General features: G+C 49.6%; 1 protein-coding gene across 1 annotated transcript in view; it reads left to right on the top strand.

Annotated features, from left to right (window-relative positions):
• Nucleotides 1-2,094: 2,094 nt before the first annotated feature.
• Nucleotides 2,095-18,227, top strand: part of gars1 (glycyl-tRNA synthetase 1) — a 36,630-nt gene continuing 20,497 nt past the window's right edge. Inside the window, exons 1-4 of the mRNA XM_033040909.1 lie at nucleotides 2,095-2,374; nucleotides 11,256-11,357; nucleotides 15,372-15,474; nucleotides 17,340-17,481. Coding sequence (XP_032896800.1) covers nucleotides 2,105-2,374; nucleotides 11,256-11,357; nucleotides 15,372-15,474; nucleotides 17,340-17,481 — 617 coding nt within the window. The 5' untranslated portion in view covers nucleotides 2,095-2,104. The remainder of the gene's footprint in view (nucleotides 2,375-11,255; nucleotides 11,358-15,371; nucleotides 15,475-17,339; nucleotides 17,482-18,227) is intronic.

Raw genomic sequence — 18,227 nt, 5'->3', positions numbered from 1 at the left:
TGGGGCAGGGACCTTCTGGGTCCAGAACATCACTTACCATCTGCACCACCTTCTCCCGAGGAGCCCCTGAAGTCTGGATCTGGGCCCGTGATTCATAAGTGGTACGAGCAGAATTAAGCCATTCGGCCCAACAAGCCGACTCCGCCATTCAATCATGGCTGATCCATCTCTCCCTCCTAAACCTAATTCTCACCATAACCCCTGACACCCATATTAATCCAGTCAAGTCAAGTCAAGTTTATTCGTCACATACACATACGAGATGTGCAGTGAAATGAAAAGTGGCAATGCTCGTGGACTTTGTGCAAAAAGACAAACAAACAAACAACCAGCAAACAGAATGGAATACAGAATCACATATTCTTTTCATATTAAATATTGTGGGCGGAAGGAAAAAGGTGAAAAAAAACCCAGCGATTATGTCAATCTTTGTCTTAAAAATATCCATTGTCCTGGCCTTCCTCCACAGCCTTCTATGGCAAAGAATTCCACAGATTCACCACCCTCTGACTAAAGTAATTCCTCCTCATCGTCTTCCTAAAATAACGTCCTTTAATTCTGGTCCTAGACTCTCCATCTGTTGGAAACTTGCATCAACCCCCGCCTGCAGTTCTACAAAGCCGCGGTTGGCGGCGCTGCTCCTGGAGTCTGGAAAAGGGCCCGCGATTGCACCAGCCCCGCCCCGTCCCCCCCACACACTGACCCCTTCCCCTTCTCTCAGCAGCTGTTGGTGCGCGTCAACGCCCCGCTGACTCCTCCCCCTCCCACAGCCCCTCCCCAGCCCACCCCCTCCCCCAGCCCTTCCATCGGCCCCTCCTCCAGCCCCTCCCCCTCCCACAGCCCCTCCAGCCCCACCCCCTCCCCCAGCCCTTCCATCGGCCCCTCCTCCAGCCCCTCCCCCTCCCCCAGCCCCTCCCCCTCAAATAGCCCCTCCCCAGCCCTTCCATCGGCCCCTCCTCCAGCCCCTCCCCCTCCCATAGCCCCTCCCCCTCCTCAAGCCCCTCCCCTCCCACACCCCTCCCCCTCCTCCAGCCCCTCCCCCTCACACAGCCCCTCCCCCTCACACAGCCCCTCAGCCACTCCCCTAGCCCCTCCCCCTCCCCCTCCCCCAGCCCACTCCCCTAGCCCCTCCCCTCCCCCAGCCCCCACCAGCCCGCCCCAGCCCCTTGCGCCCCATGTAGCCGTTGGTGCGGGTCACCGCGCCGCTGACCCCTCCCCCTCCGCAGCCCCTCCCTCAGCCCGCCCCAGCTCCTCCCCCTCCCCAGCCCCTCCGCAGCCCCTCCCTCAGCCCGCCCCAGCTCCTCCCCCTCCCCAGCCCCTCCGCAGCCCCTCCCTCAGCCCGCCCCAGCTCCTCCCCTCCCCAGCCCCTCCGCAGCCCCTCCCTCAGCCCGCCCCAGCTCCTCCCCCTCCCCAGCCCCTCCGCAGCCCCTCCCTCAGCCCGCCCCAGCTCCTCCCCCTCCCCAGCCCCTCCGCAGCCCCTCCCTCAGCCCGCCCCAGCCCCTCCCTCAGCCCGCCCCAGCTCCTCCCCCTCCCCAGCCCCTCCCTCAGCCCACCCCAGCCCCTCCCCAGCCCGCCACAGCCCCTCCCCCTGCCCCTCCCCGCCCCTCCCCAGCCCCTCCCCCCTCAAGCCCCTCCCCCAGCCCCTCCCCTCCCTCAGCCCCGCCCCTATCCCAGCCCCTCCTTCTCCCCAGCCCCTCCCTCAGCCCCCCCCAGCCCCTCCCTCAGCCCGCCCCAGCCCCTCCCCAGCCCGCCACAGCCCCTCCCCCTCCCTCAGCCCCTCCCCCAGCCCTTCCATCGGCCCCTCCTCCAGCCCCTCCCCTCCCTCAGCCCCTCCCCCTCCCCCTCCCGCCCCTATCCCAGCCCCTCCTCCTCCCCAGCCCCTCCCGCAGCCCCCCCCAGCCCTCCGCAGCCCGCCCCCTCCCCAGCCCCTCCCCCTCCCTCAGCCCCTCCCCCAGCCCTTCCATCGGCCCCTCCCCAGCCCCTCCCCCTCCCTCAGCCCCTCCCCCTCCCCTCCCCCCCTCCCCCTCCACCCAGCCCCTACCCCCTCCCCCCAGCCCCTCCCCCTCCCTCAGTCCCTCCCCCTGCAGCCCCCAGCTCGTGCCCCATGCAGCCGTTGGTGCGCGCCGCTGCCGCTGCTGCCGCCGTGTCCGTGTCCCTGGCGTCTCCCTGTGCTCGCGCGTTGCTGCCGCTGCGGTTGTTGTCCGGCGGGTGGACGGCGCCGCCGCTGCTGCAGTCGGGCCCCGGCCCCCATCACCACCAGCACCGGCATCAGCATCAGCTGCAGCCGCCACCACCACAGGCCGCCACCATGGACGGGGACGCGAGCGGCATGGAGATGGTGCTGGCGCCGTTGAGGCAGGCGGTGCGGGAGCAGGTAGGACAGGACAGGGCAGGGCAGGGGAGGGGATGCCGGGGTCCGGGCCCGGGGCAGCGGTGGGGTCGCTCAGGGAGACGCCGAGGCATCGGGAGATGAACCTAGGCCTCGGTGCACATTGCAGCTTAATTTACTAATACATTTACAATTTGTCACTGCTCGGTTCTCGGGTCCTGAACGTAAAATTCCCTCTTCTGCCCTGAAGTCCCGAACCGTCACCCATTCCTCATCTCCTGCTGCCGCTAAATTACTCCAGCATTTTGTGTCTATCTTCGCATTTCCCTCTATGTAGGGGCGAACTGCAGATGCTGGTTTAAACCGAAGATAGACACAACAAGCTGGAGTAACTCAGTGGGTCAGGCAGCATCCTCTATGCTCCGTTGTCTGTAATCGCCATCGCGATTAAATTTACAATCTTATATTTCCATTAATCCATGCCTAACCTTTGATGGTGGCAGAAGCTTGCAGAAAGGAAGGGGCATCTGCAAGGTTAACAAACATGATGCAATAATTCGTGGGATTGAGTTATAAGTTTTTCCTCATCTCACTCCTAAATGGCTTACCCCTTATTCCTAAACTGTGACCCCTGGTTCCTGACTGCCCCAACATTGGGAATATTTTTCTTGCATCTAGCCTGTCCAATCCTTTAAAAAAATTATATGTTTCCATAAGACTTCCTCCCATCCTTCTAAATTCCAGTGAATACAAGCCCAGTCGACCCATTCTTTCACCATATGTCAGTCCCGCTATACTGGAAATTAATCTGGTGAACCTACACTGCACTCCCTCAATAGCAATCATGTCCATCCTCAAATTAGGAGGCCAAAATTGCACACAATACTCCAGATGTGGTCTCACCTGTACGACTGCAGTAGGACCTCCTTGCTCATAAACTCAAATCCTCTCGCAATGAAGGCAAACATGCCATTAATTTTCTTCACTGCCTTCTGTACCTACCTGCATGCTTACTTTCTGTGACTGATGTACAAGGACATCCAGGTATCATTGCACTTCCCCTTTTCCTATTCTGACATTCAGTCTAAAAAAGAGTCTTGACCCGAAACATCACTCACCCATTGCTTCTCTGCAGAGATGCTGCCTGTCCCGTTGAGTTACTCCAGCTTTTTGTGTCCAACATTCAGATAATAATCTGCCTTCCTGTTCTTGCCACCAAAGTGGATCACCACGCATTTATCCACATTATACTGCATCTGCCGAGTTACCCAACCTGTCCAAGTCACCTTGCAGCCTCGTAGTATCTTCCTCGCAGCTCACACTGCCACCCACCTTTGTGTCATCTGCACACTTGGTGATGTCACATTTAATTCCCTCGTTTAAATCGTTAATATATGTTGTAAATAATTGGAATCCTAGCACTGAACCTTGCGGCACCCCACTAGTCGCTGCCTGCCATTCTGAAAAGGACCTTTTAATTCCTACTCTTTGCTTCCCGTCTGCCAATCAGTTCTCTATCCATGTCAATACCTGACCCCCAATACCATGTGCTTTAATTTTAATTCTTGTGTGTGACCATGTCAAAGGCTTTTTGAATGTCCAGATACACCACATCCACTAGCTCTCCCTTATCCATTCTACTTGGTACATCATCAAAAAATTCCAGAAGATTAGTCAAGCATGATTTCCCCTTCATAAATCCACGCTGACTTTGACCGATCCTGTCACTGCTTTCCAAATCTGCTGCTATAACATAGAAACATAGAAAATAGGTGCAGGAGTAGGCCATTCGGCCCTTCGAGCCTGCACCGCCATTCAATATGATCATGACTGATCATCCAACTCGGTATCCTGTACCTGCCTTCTCTCCATACCCCCTGATACCTTTAGCCACAAGGGCCACATCTAACTCCCTCTTAAATATAGCCAATGAACTGGCCTCAACTACCCTCTGTGGCAGAGAATTCCAGAGATTCATCACTCTCTGTGTGAAAAATGTTTTTCTCATCTCAGTCCTAAATGATTTCCCCCTTATCCTTAAACTGTGACCCCTTGTTCTGGACTTCCCCAACATCGGGAACAATCTTCCTGCATCTAGCCTGTCCAACCCCTTAAGAATTTTGTAAGTTTCTATAAGATCCCCCCTCAATCTTCTTAATTCTAGCAAAACATCTTTATAATCGAGTCGAGCATCTTCCCCACTACTGATGTAAGGCTAATGTCTGTAATTCCCAGTTTTCTCTCACCCTCCTTTCTTGAAAACATCCAATTAATTGTCCTCCACTGCTTTCTGTGCGATCACAGTGGTGCAGCAGAGGAGTTGCTGCCTTACAGCGAATAGAGAGCCGGAGACCCGGGTTCGATCCCGACTACGGGTGCTGTCTGTACAGAGTTTGTATGTTCTCCCCGTGAGCTGCGTGGGTTTTCTCCGATATCTTCGGTTTCCTCCCACACTCCAAAGACGTACAGGTTTGTAGGTTAATTGGCTTGATAAATGTAAAAATTGTCCCTAGTGGATGTAGGATAGTGTTAATGTGCGGGGATCGTTGGCCGGCGCAGACCCGGTGGGCTGAAGGGCCTGTTTCCGCGCTGTATTTCTAAACTAAAACTAAAGAATTAATTCCACAGATTCACAACTCTGGGTGAAAAAGTTTTTCTTCATTTCAGTCCTCAGATTATCTTAGTTAGCTTGGTTGGGAAGGATGAGAGGCCAAATGGCCTGTTTCTGTGCTGTATAACTCTGGGGCTCCATGATGGCATTATTAACATATGCCGGAGCTCCCGCAACGCGACTTCTCCAGCCCGTGTCTCGGGGTTGGAACGACCCGGAGCGGGGACGTACATCGCCCGGCGCGGCTTCATGGCCATGGGACATTACAGCGCCCGCCGGGGGCTCCAACACTGTGACTTTTAGACCGGGAGCTGGGGCCGTAAATCGCCCGGCACGGCCTAAAATGGCCGTGGGACTTATCATCGTCCGCCTGAGGCTTGGACATCGGGAGAGACATGGAGAACAGGGGAGAGAAAAGACTTTGCCTTCCATCACAGTGGGTTCACTGTGATGGATGTTTGTGTGAATTAAATTGTGTGTATGTCTGTAGGAAATTGTCTTTGTTTGTATGGCTGTGGAAACAGAATTTCGTTTGAGCCTCACATTGAGCTCAAATGACAATAAATATTGTATTGTATTGTATTGCAACCTGTACCAAGTACCCCACTGAGTGAAGCAGGTTTACTCTTGAGGTGTTGGGAGCCAAATCCTGTCCCGGGAGCCCCCACTAAAAGCACTGTGCTAACTACCAGATCACTATTTCCAGTGATACTGATGGAAGGAGAACTATTGGTTAGCGAATGAGAAGTCCCTGCCTTTTGTTAGAATTAGTGCCACAATGCTAATTCAATCCATATGAAGGCAATGGGGCCCCTCTTTTTAACATCTCATCTGAAAGAGACAAGTGTTTTTGCGAAGAAATTGCAGTGCTCCCTCTGTGCCGCAATGGATTGTCAGTGTTGTGCTGCTTGGATTCCTGCAATGGGATTTGAACTGAGCCAGGGATGAGGTGTTTGAGATCCAATGTCTGTTCCTCTGCACAGCTGTTAATGAAAATTGTTCATTAGTACAGTGAAAATTAATTTTGCATGCTATCCAAACAGATCAGATAACCATATACATAAATATAATCAAGCCAAACCCAAGTACAATAGGTCGAGTGAAGGACGAGATACAGTAGCAATGTTACAAAATTTTGAGATTTTAAAAATCAAGTCTGTAATTTATCCCATCAGATAAAGCATAAAAATAAGTTTAATTTGACACCTAATTCACTTTAATATCTCAAGTATTTAAAAAGGTATGGCCATTTTCATACTGGGAAATGAGCATCTTGTTCCCTATTGATTTTCTATGGACATAACAAAAAAGCTGTGATCGTGAACAGTCAAAAGCCCATAACTTTCTTAAAAATTAAGAGAACTGAATGAAATTTTCAGTTATCATAGATTGAAGCATTCTGAAACAAATATAAAATAATCTTACTTGGATGACCTGAAATTAAAGCATATAATTAGTTAGTTACCTAATTGTAGCTAATTTCAGACTTCAATTACTAGATCTAAACATCTATCCATGATTAACATTTTTAAATAGCCTAAATGTCCAAATAATATTCACAAATAATTCACAATAAAACATGATTTTAAAATCTCATTTACATTAATTTATAGGCCAAATGGAAGGAATTTAGTGTTTAATTGCTGTAAATAAATGTCCATTTAAATCAGCTTTCCAGTGGGTCCCTGTGGAACGCGCTGGTTTAGAACGTTCACATTGCGGTAGATTTGTGCCTCAAATGCCGAGAAAAATACTGCGGGATATAATGGGCCCAAAATGAGCTACTCGCAATATTAAACTTTGTATAAAGGGATCTTTAGAAGCCCTTTTTAATGTAAAAATATACAGCCTACCTTCTATGGTTTGCTTTATGAGACCCTGCGGTTGCTGGCGGTCGCGGGTTTAGAGATTGATTTTTAAACTACTATAACTATTATTCAAGGCCTTTAAACCTAATAATAGCTTTTGCGACGGGGTCTTTCAGCGATTTTTCGTTAATAATTAACTAGGCTGAACATTTTCGATTTGAACAGCCTAGCGAAAATCGCGTTTTAAACCCGCCCCCTCTAAACGGCGCCAAAATCGCGCACACCCGCAGCGACAGATTTTCACCGACGCTTCAGGTAGGCTTTGCAACATACCTAGATACAGAGTGCAGAATATAGTCCTCAGCATTTTCTGCAGAAAGGTCCCAACCTGAAACATTACCTATCCACGTTTTCCAGAGATGCTGACTGACCCGCTGAGTTACTACAGCACTTTGTCTTTTTTTCAGCATTGTAACATGTCAGTTCTAGGGACAAAGGGTAATGTCCACAATGGGGTAAACTTCAGCCCACCGAGTCCGCGCCGACCAGTGACACTAGGGCCAATATTCTAATTTTTACCAAAGCCAATTAAACTACATACCTGTACATCTTTGGAGTGTGGGTGGAATCCAGAGCTCCCGGAGAAAACCCATGCGGTCACAGGGAGAACGTACAGACTCCGTGCAGACAGCGCCCATAGTCAGGATCGAACCCGGGTCTCTGGCGCTGTATGGCAGCAACTCTGCCGCTGTGCTGGCAAAGGGGCAGATTGGACAGTTGTGTTAAATGTTTATACTGACCTGTATCTAAAGTAGTTTTTTGATATGCTGGGATCTGGAGTGGGCAGGTTTGCTTTGTTAGCTGGTGTTGAGTTGTATGGTTGGAACTGAATGGAAAAGGCTCTTGGTTGTGTTTGGAAGTGTGAGTTCCAGCCCCTGACACACTGTGATCAATTCACTGAGATGATTTTCAAAAGCTGCCTCTGATTGTGAGATATGCTGCAGGGGTGACAGGACTGTCCCTCAGGGTGTGCCGGGACTGTGCCTTGGGGCGAGAGTGCAGTGGGGCTGTAATTCACGTTACCTGGGACTGTACTTCAGGGTGTGACGGGACTGGCTGAATGATTCAATGATACTTTATTGTCACATACAGTGAAATGCTTTGAAATGCATACAACCCAGTAAAGTCATACATCAGAACTCGCCAAGGCAGCACAAAAGGTTCGGCACGTTTCTGGCGTCAACAACGTCACAGAAAATGCGTCAAACAGTTTTCTTCTGCTCTACGAGCATACCTCAGGTTACCTCGGGACCATCGGGGTACTTCAGGATACCTCACACTGTACCCCAGGGTGAGAGTGAGGTGGGAGTGCTCCTCAGGGTGCGGGTGTGCCTTGGGGCGAGGGTGTTACAATTCCAGTTTAGTTTACAGTTACTATGTGGTGTGGTGGGACGGTGCTGTTTCTGCTGTACTCATCGAGTGAGAAGTCCCTGCCCTCCCAAGTGACAAGTGTAACAGTTCCTCCAGCACCTGCTGTGGCCGGTCCACGTGTGTTTCTGTCCAGTCTCCCACACTGCAGCTCCAGCAGCCTGCCTGCTGCAGTAGAAATCTACAGCTCCCGCCCCTGCCACGTTTCTTCCTGCACCACTAAGATGCAGCCTGAATGACTCACTCCTGTTTTTACAGCATTTCTGCATAACAAATTTATTTCTCGTATTCCCATCCAAGTTCCCACTAGACTCAGTGCAATGCCTTGTGCCCTTGTTGTCGTTTTCATGGGGTGCTTTTCTGATCCAAAGAACAACAGAAAAAGCCTCCAGCACACCCCTGTTGGTGCGTTCCACCACCCTCTATGTAAAGAAAACATGCCCAGCACATCTTTAAACTGCTCCTCACATCTTAAAGTGTCTGTGCAGCAGGGCCTGCAGATTACTTCCTGTTGACACTGTTTAGTTCAGTCTTGTGTATGTCGTGCACAGCCTAAAGTTGTAGGACAACGTGTTCTATTTGATCTTATGTGATTGTGCACGCCAGGTTGATTGCATTCGTCGAAACAGGTCGGACCACGTGAAGGTTGCAATCTCCCACCCCTGTTTAGTTCAGTGCTTGGCTTAGTGCTTAGGCATAGAAACAGGGTCTTCCGGCCACCGAGTCAATGCTGACCATTGATCACCCGTTCACACTGGTTCTATGTTATCCCACTTCCTACGCACTAGGGGCAATTTTACAGAGGACAAATAACCTACAAACCTGCAGGTCTTTGAGAAGGGGAGGAAACTAGAGCACCCTGAGAAAACCCACACGGCTACGGGGAGAATGTGCAAACTCCACACAGACCGAGCCTGAGGTCAGGATGGAACCTGGGTCTCTAGTGCTGTGAGGCTCTAACAACTGTGCCGTTGTGCCACCCACTATAGCTGGTAATTACTGGTGCTGGTGAAGACATCCAGGCCCGGATTGGCAGTCTAGAACCTCAGAACACTCTGGTTATTTTTTTCTAAGGCTTGCTGCAAAGTAAGTGGTGGAAGAAACTCAATGGTCAGGTAGATAGAAACTACACCTAAGTTTAAGAGACTGTTCAATTGTCCAATATGGGGAGATTTTTAAGATAAGCACAATTGGCGGGGTTGCTGCCTCATAGTCAGTGGCCCTTGTCCAACCCTGACCTCTGGTGCTGTCGCCGTATGAAGTTTGCATGTGACCGGGTAGGCCTCGTTCAGCTGCACTGCTTTACTCCCACATTCACTCGTTATATTGGCCGCTGTAAGTTGCTCCGAATGTGTAGGTGAACGGTACAATCTGCAGGCAGTCAATGGTGGCATTCAGGGCGACACAGTGGCACAGTGATAGAGCCAGACACACGGGTTACATCCTGACTACGGCTGCTGTTCTCCCTGTGACCACGTGGGTTTTCTCCAGTGCTCCGCTTTCCTCCCACACTCCAAAGGTGTACAGGTTTATAGGTCATCTGGCTTCTGTAAATTGTAAATTGTCCCTGTTGTGTAGCATAGTTCTAGTACGATACAATACGATAGAACTTTATTTATCCCAGGATGGAAAGTGGTCTGCCAACTCTCATAAAACACAACAAGATACATGAAACATGAAATTAAAGTGACGAATGGAAAGGATTGGGGATGTGCAAAGATTGGGGAGGGGGGGGAGGAGGGAGGAGGGGAGTCTGTCAACCCCATGACAGAAGGGGGAGGAGTTGTACATTGATAGCCACAAGGAAAAAGGATCTGTGGCATTCAGTGCTGCATCTTGGTGGAACCAGTCTGTTACTGAAGGTTCTCCTCAGATTGACCCAATGTGTCATGGAGGGGGATGAGCTGTATTGTCCAGGATGGTCTGCAGTTTGAGGAGCATCCTCCCTCGTCCCGAGCATCCAACACCACGTCCCAAGAATCCAACCACGCCCCCAGGACGGAGCCAGCCTTCCTGATGAGCTTGTTGATCCTGTTGGCATCCGCGGCCTTCGCTCTGCTGCCCTAGCACACGACAGTGAAGAAAATAGCACTAGCCACCACCGATTGGTAGAGCCTCATCAAAATGTACAGCCGACTCTGTCCCTTCTTGTACAGGGCCTCAGCGTTCCTGGACCAGTCCAGTTTAATGGCCAGGTAAACTCCAAGGTATTTGTACATCTTGGTAAACTGCTCATCCACACCATTGATGGAGACAGGGGACAGGGGTGTTCCTCACCTAAATTCTACCACTAACTCCTTAGTCTTGTCGGTGTTCAGCGGCAAGTGATTCAGCCCACACCATTCAAGAAAGCCATTGACTACGCCTCTGTATTCAGCTTCCCTCTCCTCACTGATGCAGCCCACAATTGTAGAGTCATCTGAAAACCTCTGCAGGTGGCAGGAGTCCGAGTTATATCAGAAGTCCGAGATGTAGATGGTAAACAGGAAGGGAGATAGGACTGTCCCCTGTGGAGCCCCTGTGTTACGCACAACCATATCCGAGACACAGTTCTGTAGCCTGACATACTGTAGCCGTCCAGTTAGATAGCTGGTGATCCAGGTCACCAATGGAGCATCCACCCACATCTTTGTCAGTTTGCTCCCCAGTAGTGCAGGCCGGATGGTTTTAAAAGCACTGGAGAAGTAAAAAAACCATGACTCTCACAGTGCTTCCCGGCTTATCCAGGTGAGCATAAGAACGATGAAGCAGTGTGATCGCTGGTCGCGATGTTTTTGTATAAATCAGGGAGAAACCTTATTCCAAACTGTGTGTGGAACAGTGGGGCAGCTGTAGAGCTGCTGCCTCAGAGTGCCGGGGAGCCATGTTCAATCCTGACCTTGGGTGCTGTCTGTGTATGGAGTTTGTACATTATCCCTGCGACTGCTGGGGTTTCCGCAGGGTGCACTGGTTTCTCCCACATCCTAAAGACGTGTGGGTCTGTATGTCAATTGACCTCTGTAAATTCTCCTTAGTGTGCAGACTGTGAGTGTACTGCTCCAGCATGTCCTAATTCCGGCTCTGTTCTGTTCCTTTCCAGGGAGAACTTGTTCGGAAGTTGAAAGCCGAGAGCACGCCTCAGGTGGACGTTGATAGAGCAGTGGCTGAACTGAAAGTGCGGAAGAGGATCTTGGAAGCCAAGGTTTGAGCTGAGGTCTTGCTGCTGTCAATGTCGGCTTCCACCGAGACGTCACGGTGCTTCCATCTTGCCCTCTCCTCCGTGCTGGAGAATCAGCATTCTCTGACTGCTGTCTGCACATGCCGATGGTGTCAGATCCCCGTCCTCTTCCACCCATATCCCTCCCTCCCGGTTTTACATTTCACTCCGCTTCTATGGTGTTGTCACATGTTGGTTTAGAGGGATATGGGCCAAACACAGGCAGGTGGGACAGGTAAAGTATCTTGGTTGGCGTGGGCAAGTTGGGCCGAAGGTCCCGTTTCTATCTCTCTGATTATGTCTGACTCTCTGTACCTAGGTAGAGTGAAACATTTTTGCATATAATTCAGTAACGTCCTATTATACATAATCACAATTATACCCACTTCAAGCGTGTTAAGTATGTGGATTACAATGAGGCAGTACACAAGAATCGCCATGTTTCCAGCACCATCTTGTATCTTGCAAGTTCAAACACGTTAAAAATATCGAGTCTTATATTGGCTTTAAAGGCCCGTTGTCCTGGATTGGTGAGAGGTTAGAAGTTGGTATGGAGGGTGGTGAGAAAAAGTTTAAAGGACAGAATATACAGGAGAAAGGCAGAAAGCGAGGAAGGAAGGCTGGTTTAAACTGCACAAATTTTAATGCAAGGGGCCTGACGGGTAAGACGGATGAGCTTAGGGCATGGATAGCTTTGTGCGACTAGGCCGTTGTAGCCATTACTGAAACCTGGTTAAGAGAGGGGCAGGACTGGCAGCTCAAGGTTCCAGGGTACAGGAGAGAGAGGGGTGAGGGTGAAAGAGGAGGGGGGGTTGCAATATTGGTTGAGGAAGATGTCACGGCAGTGGTGAAAGGTGACATTACGGACGGTTGGTCCAGTGAGGCGATATGGGTGGAGCTGAGGAACAAGAATGGGATGATCACCTTGTTGGGGGTGTACTACAGACCCCCAAATAGTCAACGGGGCTATTGCAGACAGCTGCGGGTCAAATAAGGTTGTTGTAACGGGGGTTTTTAACTTTCCCAATATTGACTGGGAAAATCATAGTGTGAAAGGCTTAGATGGGGTGCAATTTCACGATATTGTTCAGGAGAGTTTCTCCAGCAATATGTAGAGGACCCCACACGTGAGAGGGCAAGACTCGATCTAGTCTTGGGAAATTGGGATGGGCAAGTGAATGAAGTGTTTGTGGAGGAGCATTTTGGGACCAGCGACCACTGTTCGATTAGGTTTAAGATGGTTATGGAGGTTAAATAGTTAAAATACTAAATTGGGGTAAGGCCAACTTTGAGGGTATGAGTGAAGGTCAAAATCAAGTTGCTCGGAGCAGGTTATATGAGGGAAAAGAAACATCAGTCAAGTGAGTGTTTTCAAAGGTATGCTGACAAGATCTCAGGATATGTTCGTCCCTGTTCGAGTGATGGGCAAGGCAGGCAAACGTAAGGAAACTTGGCTGATGAGAGAAATTGAGGCATTAGTCAAGAATAAGAAGGACGCAGGGGACCGTATAGGCAGCTGGGATCAATTGTATCCCTGGAGGAGGTTTGGGAACGAAAGAGCAAACTAAAAAAGGAAATCAGAAGAGCAAAAAGGGGCCAGGATATAGCTCTGGCAAATCGTATTAAGGACAATGCCATGAGGGTTTATAAATATATAAGGGGGGGAAAAGGTAACTAGAAAGAGAGCGGGACCCTCGGGAATCAAAGTGGTCTACTGTGTGGAGCCACAGGATTTACCTCGGAGAAAGACAGGAGGACGGGAAGAGCTTGGGGCAGTCGATGGAAGTGTCTTGAGAACAGTCAGTATTACAGTGCTGAAGGTACTATCGTGTATGAAGGTAGACAAATCTCCAGGGCCTGATCAGACATATCTGAGGACATTGTGGGAAACTAGAGAGGAAATTACAGGAACCCTGGTTGAAATTTACGAGTCGTCTTTAAATACAGGAGAGGTGCCGGAAGACAGGAGGGTGGCAAATGTTAAAGGTACACAAAATTGCTGGGGAAACTCAGCGGGTGCAGCAGCATCTATGGAGCGAAGGAAATAGGCGACGTTTCGGGCCGAAACCCTTCTTCAGACTGATGGGGGGTGGGGGAAAGAAAGAAGGAAAAGGGGAGGAGGAGGAGGAGCCCGAGGGCGGGCGGAGGGGAGGGTGGGAGGAGACAGCTAGAGGGTTAAGGAAGGGGAGGAGACAGCAAGGGCTAGCCAAATTGGGAGAATTCTATGTTAATGCCATAAGGACGCAAGGTCCCCAGACGGAATATGAGGTGCTGTTCCTCCAATTTCCGCTGTTGCTCACTCTGGCAATGGAGGAGACCCAGGACAGAGAGGTCGGATTGGGAATGGGAGGGGGAGTTGAAGTGCTGAGCCACCGGGAGGTCAGGTAGGTTATTGCGGACTGAGCGGAGGTGTTCGGCGAAACGATCGCCCAACCTACGCTTGGTCTCACCGATGTAAATCAGCGTGGCAAATGTTGTTCATTTATTCAAGAGGGGCCACAGGGAAAATGCTGGGAACTAGAGGCCAGTGAACTTAAAATCTGTAGTTGGAATGTTACTGGAGATTATTCTAAGGGATATGATATACAGGCATTTAGATGGACAAGGGCTGATTAGAGATAGTCAGCATGGTTTTGTACGTGGGAGATCATGTCTCACAAATACTTTGAAGACATGACCAAAAAGGTTGAGAGCAGAGCTGTAGATGATGTATATATGAACTTCAGCAAAACATTCAACAAGGTTCCGCATGGCAGGCTGCTCTGGAAGGTTAGATCGCGTGGCATCCAAGGAGAGTTAGCTGAATGGATAGAAAATTGGCTTTATGGGAGGAAGCAGAGGGTGATGGTGGAAGCTTGCTTCTCAGACTGGAGGCCTGTGACTAATGGTGTGCCTCAAATAGGACCTACACAGTGAGTGGTTTGGTTCTCGGGAGTGGTTGTAGAGCAGAGGGATCTAGGAGTGCAGGTGCATGGTTCCTTGAAGGTGGATAAGGGGGGGTCAAAAAGGCTTTTGCACACTGGCTATCATCAGTCAGAGTATTGATTATAGTTGATGGGTCATGTTGCAGTTGTATAAGACGTTGGTGAGGCCACATTTATATTGTGTTCAGTTCTGGGCACCGTGTTATAGAAAATATGTTGTCAAGCTGAAAAGTGTACAGAGAAGATTTACGAGGATGTTGCCAGGACTAGAGGGTCTGAGCTGTAGGGAGAGGTTGAGCAGGCTGGGTCTCACATGCTCCCTCCATTTCCTCTACTGCAGTTGTACAGGTTCTACTGCAGTTGTAGAGGGTCTTGGTGAGACCACACCAGGGGTATTGCATACAGTTTTGGTCTCCTAATCTGAGGAAAGACATTCTTGCCATAGATGGAGTACAGAGAAGGTTCACCAGACTGATTCCTGGGATGGCAGGACTTTCATATGAAGAAAGACTGGATAGACTCGGCTTGTACTCGCTACAATTTAGGAGATTGAGGGGGGATCTGAGAGAAACGTACAAAATTCTTAAGGGGTTGGACAGGCTAGATGCAGGAAGATTGTTCCTGATGTTGGGGAAGTCCAGAACAAGGGGTCACAGTTTAAGGATAAGGGGGAAGTCTTTTAGGACCGAGATGAGAAAGTCATTTTTTACACAGAGAGTGGTGAATTATGGAGTTCTCTGCCACAGAAGGTAGTTGAGGCCAGTTCATTGGCTATATTTAAGAGGGAGTTAGATGTGGCCCTTGTGGCTAAAGGGATCAGGGGGTATGGATAGAAGGCAGGTACAGGATACTGAGTTGGATGATCAGCCATGATCATATTGAATGGCGGTGCAGGCTCGAAGGGTCGAATGGCCTACTGCACCTATTTTCTATGTTTCCATGCTGCTATTCCTGGCTTAGCTCAGGCTTCGAGCTCTGGCATTCACACTGTCAGTGTTCCATTGGTTTTAGACGGCCGGGTTGCTGTTATTTCGATCCTGCACCCACCTAAGCACCTTTGCCCCTGTCTCCACAGGAGTTGGCTCTGCAACCAAAGGATGATATTGTTGACCGAACTAAAATGGAGGACACGCTAAAGCGAAGGTTCTTCTACGATCAGGCGTTTGCCATCTATGGAGGTAGGAGAGTCTTGGGCTTGTGGGGAAGTGAGGGTACATTAAATGAGTCGGTGTTGGGACAAGAATCCCACTTCTGCATTGTCCAGCCTGCTCTTCCAACATTCCGCTTGGGCTCAAATAAGTTCATAAGTCAGCAGAATTAAACAATTCGGCCCATCGTGTCTACTCCGCCATTTGATCAGGGCTGATCTATTATTTCCTTGCAATCCCATTCCCCTGCCTTTTCCTCGAAAAACCTTTGACGCCCTTACTAATCAGGAACCTGAAATCTTCGATTTAAAAATACCTAATGATGGCTTCCACGGCACCTGAATTGCACGTCAACCACCCTCTGGCTAAAGAAATCCCTCCTCATAGTGAAGTGTAGAGAGTGAGGTGTAGCTTTCAGCAGGGAAGAAGTCAGCCACTTGGGTTCTGTAGCAGCTCAGCAACTTTCCTGGTGCAGGACCATTGATTTGCGTTCCAGTTTATGTAGCGTGGGATTCTTTAAAAGTGACTTTTGGGCTTGTCTGTTCTTCCCATGACCTGAGTGGCTTTTCACTGGGATGTCAAGTTTCCTCCCACACTCTAAAGACATACGGGTTTGTAGGTCAATTGGCTTGGTATAATTGTAAAATTGTTCCTAGTCTGAGTAGGATTGTGTAAGTGTGCGGGGATCGCTGGTCAGAGGGATTTGGTGGACCGAAGGGCATGTTTCCGTGTTGTATCACTAAAATGCATTTCGTTGTAAATGCATTTCGTTGTCTCTGTACTGTACACAGACAATGACAATTAAAGTTGAATCTGAATCTGAATCTGAACTAAACTAATTGATTTGAGTTATGCAGTTTGTCCCTGCTTTAATAATGTCTCTGGGGCATGGGCATTACTGGCGAAGGCAATATTTACTGTCCATCTCTGGACGTCCTGATGCAACTGAGCGGCTTGCCAGGTCACTGCAGTGAAGGGTTAGAAGTCAACCCAGTTTTGGATCAGATTTGCATCTAGACAGGACTGGTACGGATGCCCTATTTCTAGCTCGAATAGGTGTTGTGAAACTGTTAGAACTGCAAATTCTCAACAGGCTTGTGGTCACTTTTACCTGACTGCATGTCTGAGTTTTTAACATTGCTTAGCAGCAGGAAACAAAAATCTAAAGCTGCCCACAGAGGCGATTGAACCAGTCCTGTGAATCTTTATTGCAAGCCTCTGGATTGCTGATCCACTAGTGTAAATCGAAGACATCCACAAAATGCTGGAGTAACTCAGCAGGGCAGGCAACATCTTTGGAGAGAAGGAATGGATAGTGTTTCGGAACAAGACCCTTCTTCAGACGGTCTTGACCCGAAACTTCACCCATTTCTTCTCTCCAGAGATGCTGCCTGCCCTGCTGAGTTACTCCAGCATTTTGTGGATGTCTTTGATTTAAATCAGCATCTGCAGTTCTTTTCTACACACTGGTGTATTTCTGGGAATGTTCAATACCTTTGGACGGCACAGTGTCACACCCACAGGAACCATTGCACCACTGTTCCAGCAACCCAGACCATTGTTTACTGTACACTTTAGAGATACATCATTAGAAACAGGCCTGTGTCCACCAAGTCTGCGCCAACCAGCGATCACACTAGGGACAATTAGTCCTGTGAATCTTTATTCAACGCCTCTGTGTTGCTGAGCCACTAGTGTATTCCGGGCAGCGTCCACCACCTTTGGACAGCACAGTGTCACATCCAATGGCTCACTGCTCCATCAAGCCAGAACCACCCTGTCCAATTCTACCTGTAGGAAAGGTGGTGTGGTGTATGGGGCTGCTGTCGGGGTGGTGGGAGGAGGATAGACAGCCAGTGCGTTGGGTGACCGGTGTCTAACTCTGCCTGGCCCAGGGGTGAGTGGTCTGTACGACTTTGGTCCTGTCGGCTGCGCTCTGAAGAACAACACCCTTCAGATCTGGAGGCAACACTTCATCCAGGAAGAGCAGATCCTGGAGATTGACTGCACGATGCTGACTCCAGAACCTGTCCTCAAGTAAGTCCCTGTACTGTGGGTGCATGGAGCTTGTGGTGGGACAGTGGGTGGTGTGGTGGGGCTGCACTGTGTGTGGGCGCAAGTGTGGGGAAAGGTGCACAGTGTTTCCACCTTCCTCAGCCAATCGATAGTAGCTTATTAATTTCAAGTATACCAAGATGGTGAACAGCTTTGTTAGCATGATATCCAGTCATAGAGTAATAGTGTGGAAACAAGCTAACTCGCCCACACCGGCCAACAATGTCCCAGCTACACTAGTCCCACTTGCCTGCGCTTGGTCCATATCCCTCCAAACCTGTCCTATCCATGTACCTGTCTAACTGTTTCTTAAACGATGGGATAGTCCCAGCCTCAACTACCTCCTCTGGCAGCTTGTTCCATACACCCACCACCCTTTGTGTGAAAAAGTTACCCCTCGGATTCCTATTAAATCTTTTTCCCTTCACCTTAAACCTATGTCCCCTGCTCTGGGTAAAAGACTCTGTGCATCTACCCGATCTATTCCTCTCATGATTTTGTAATTCCTCTCATGATTTTGTATCATACTATACCCAAGTTTAATTTAGTTTATTGTCACGTGTACTGAGTGACAGTACTGAGTGACAATATTCGAGGTACAGCTGACTGGTTAGCACACAGCTTTTGTTAACCAGTCAGCGGAAAGACAATACATGATTACAATCAAGCCATCCACAGTGTACAGATAAATGATAAAGAGAATATCATTTAGTGTAAAGTAAAGTCCA

The sequence above is a fragment of the Amblyraja radiata genome, chromosome 2 (assembly GCF_010909765.2).
Source record: "Amblyraja radiata isolate CabotCenter1 chromosome 2, sAmbRad1.1.pri, whole genome shotgun sequence".
NCBI classification, from domain to species: Eukaryota; Metazoa; Chordata; class Chondrichthyes; order Rajiformes; family Rajidae; genus Amblyraja; species Amblyraja radiata.
This window is presented reverse-complemented; position numbering and strand designations above follow the sequence as displayed.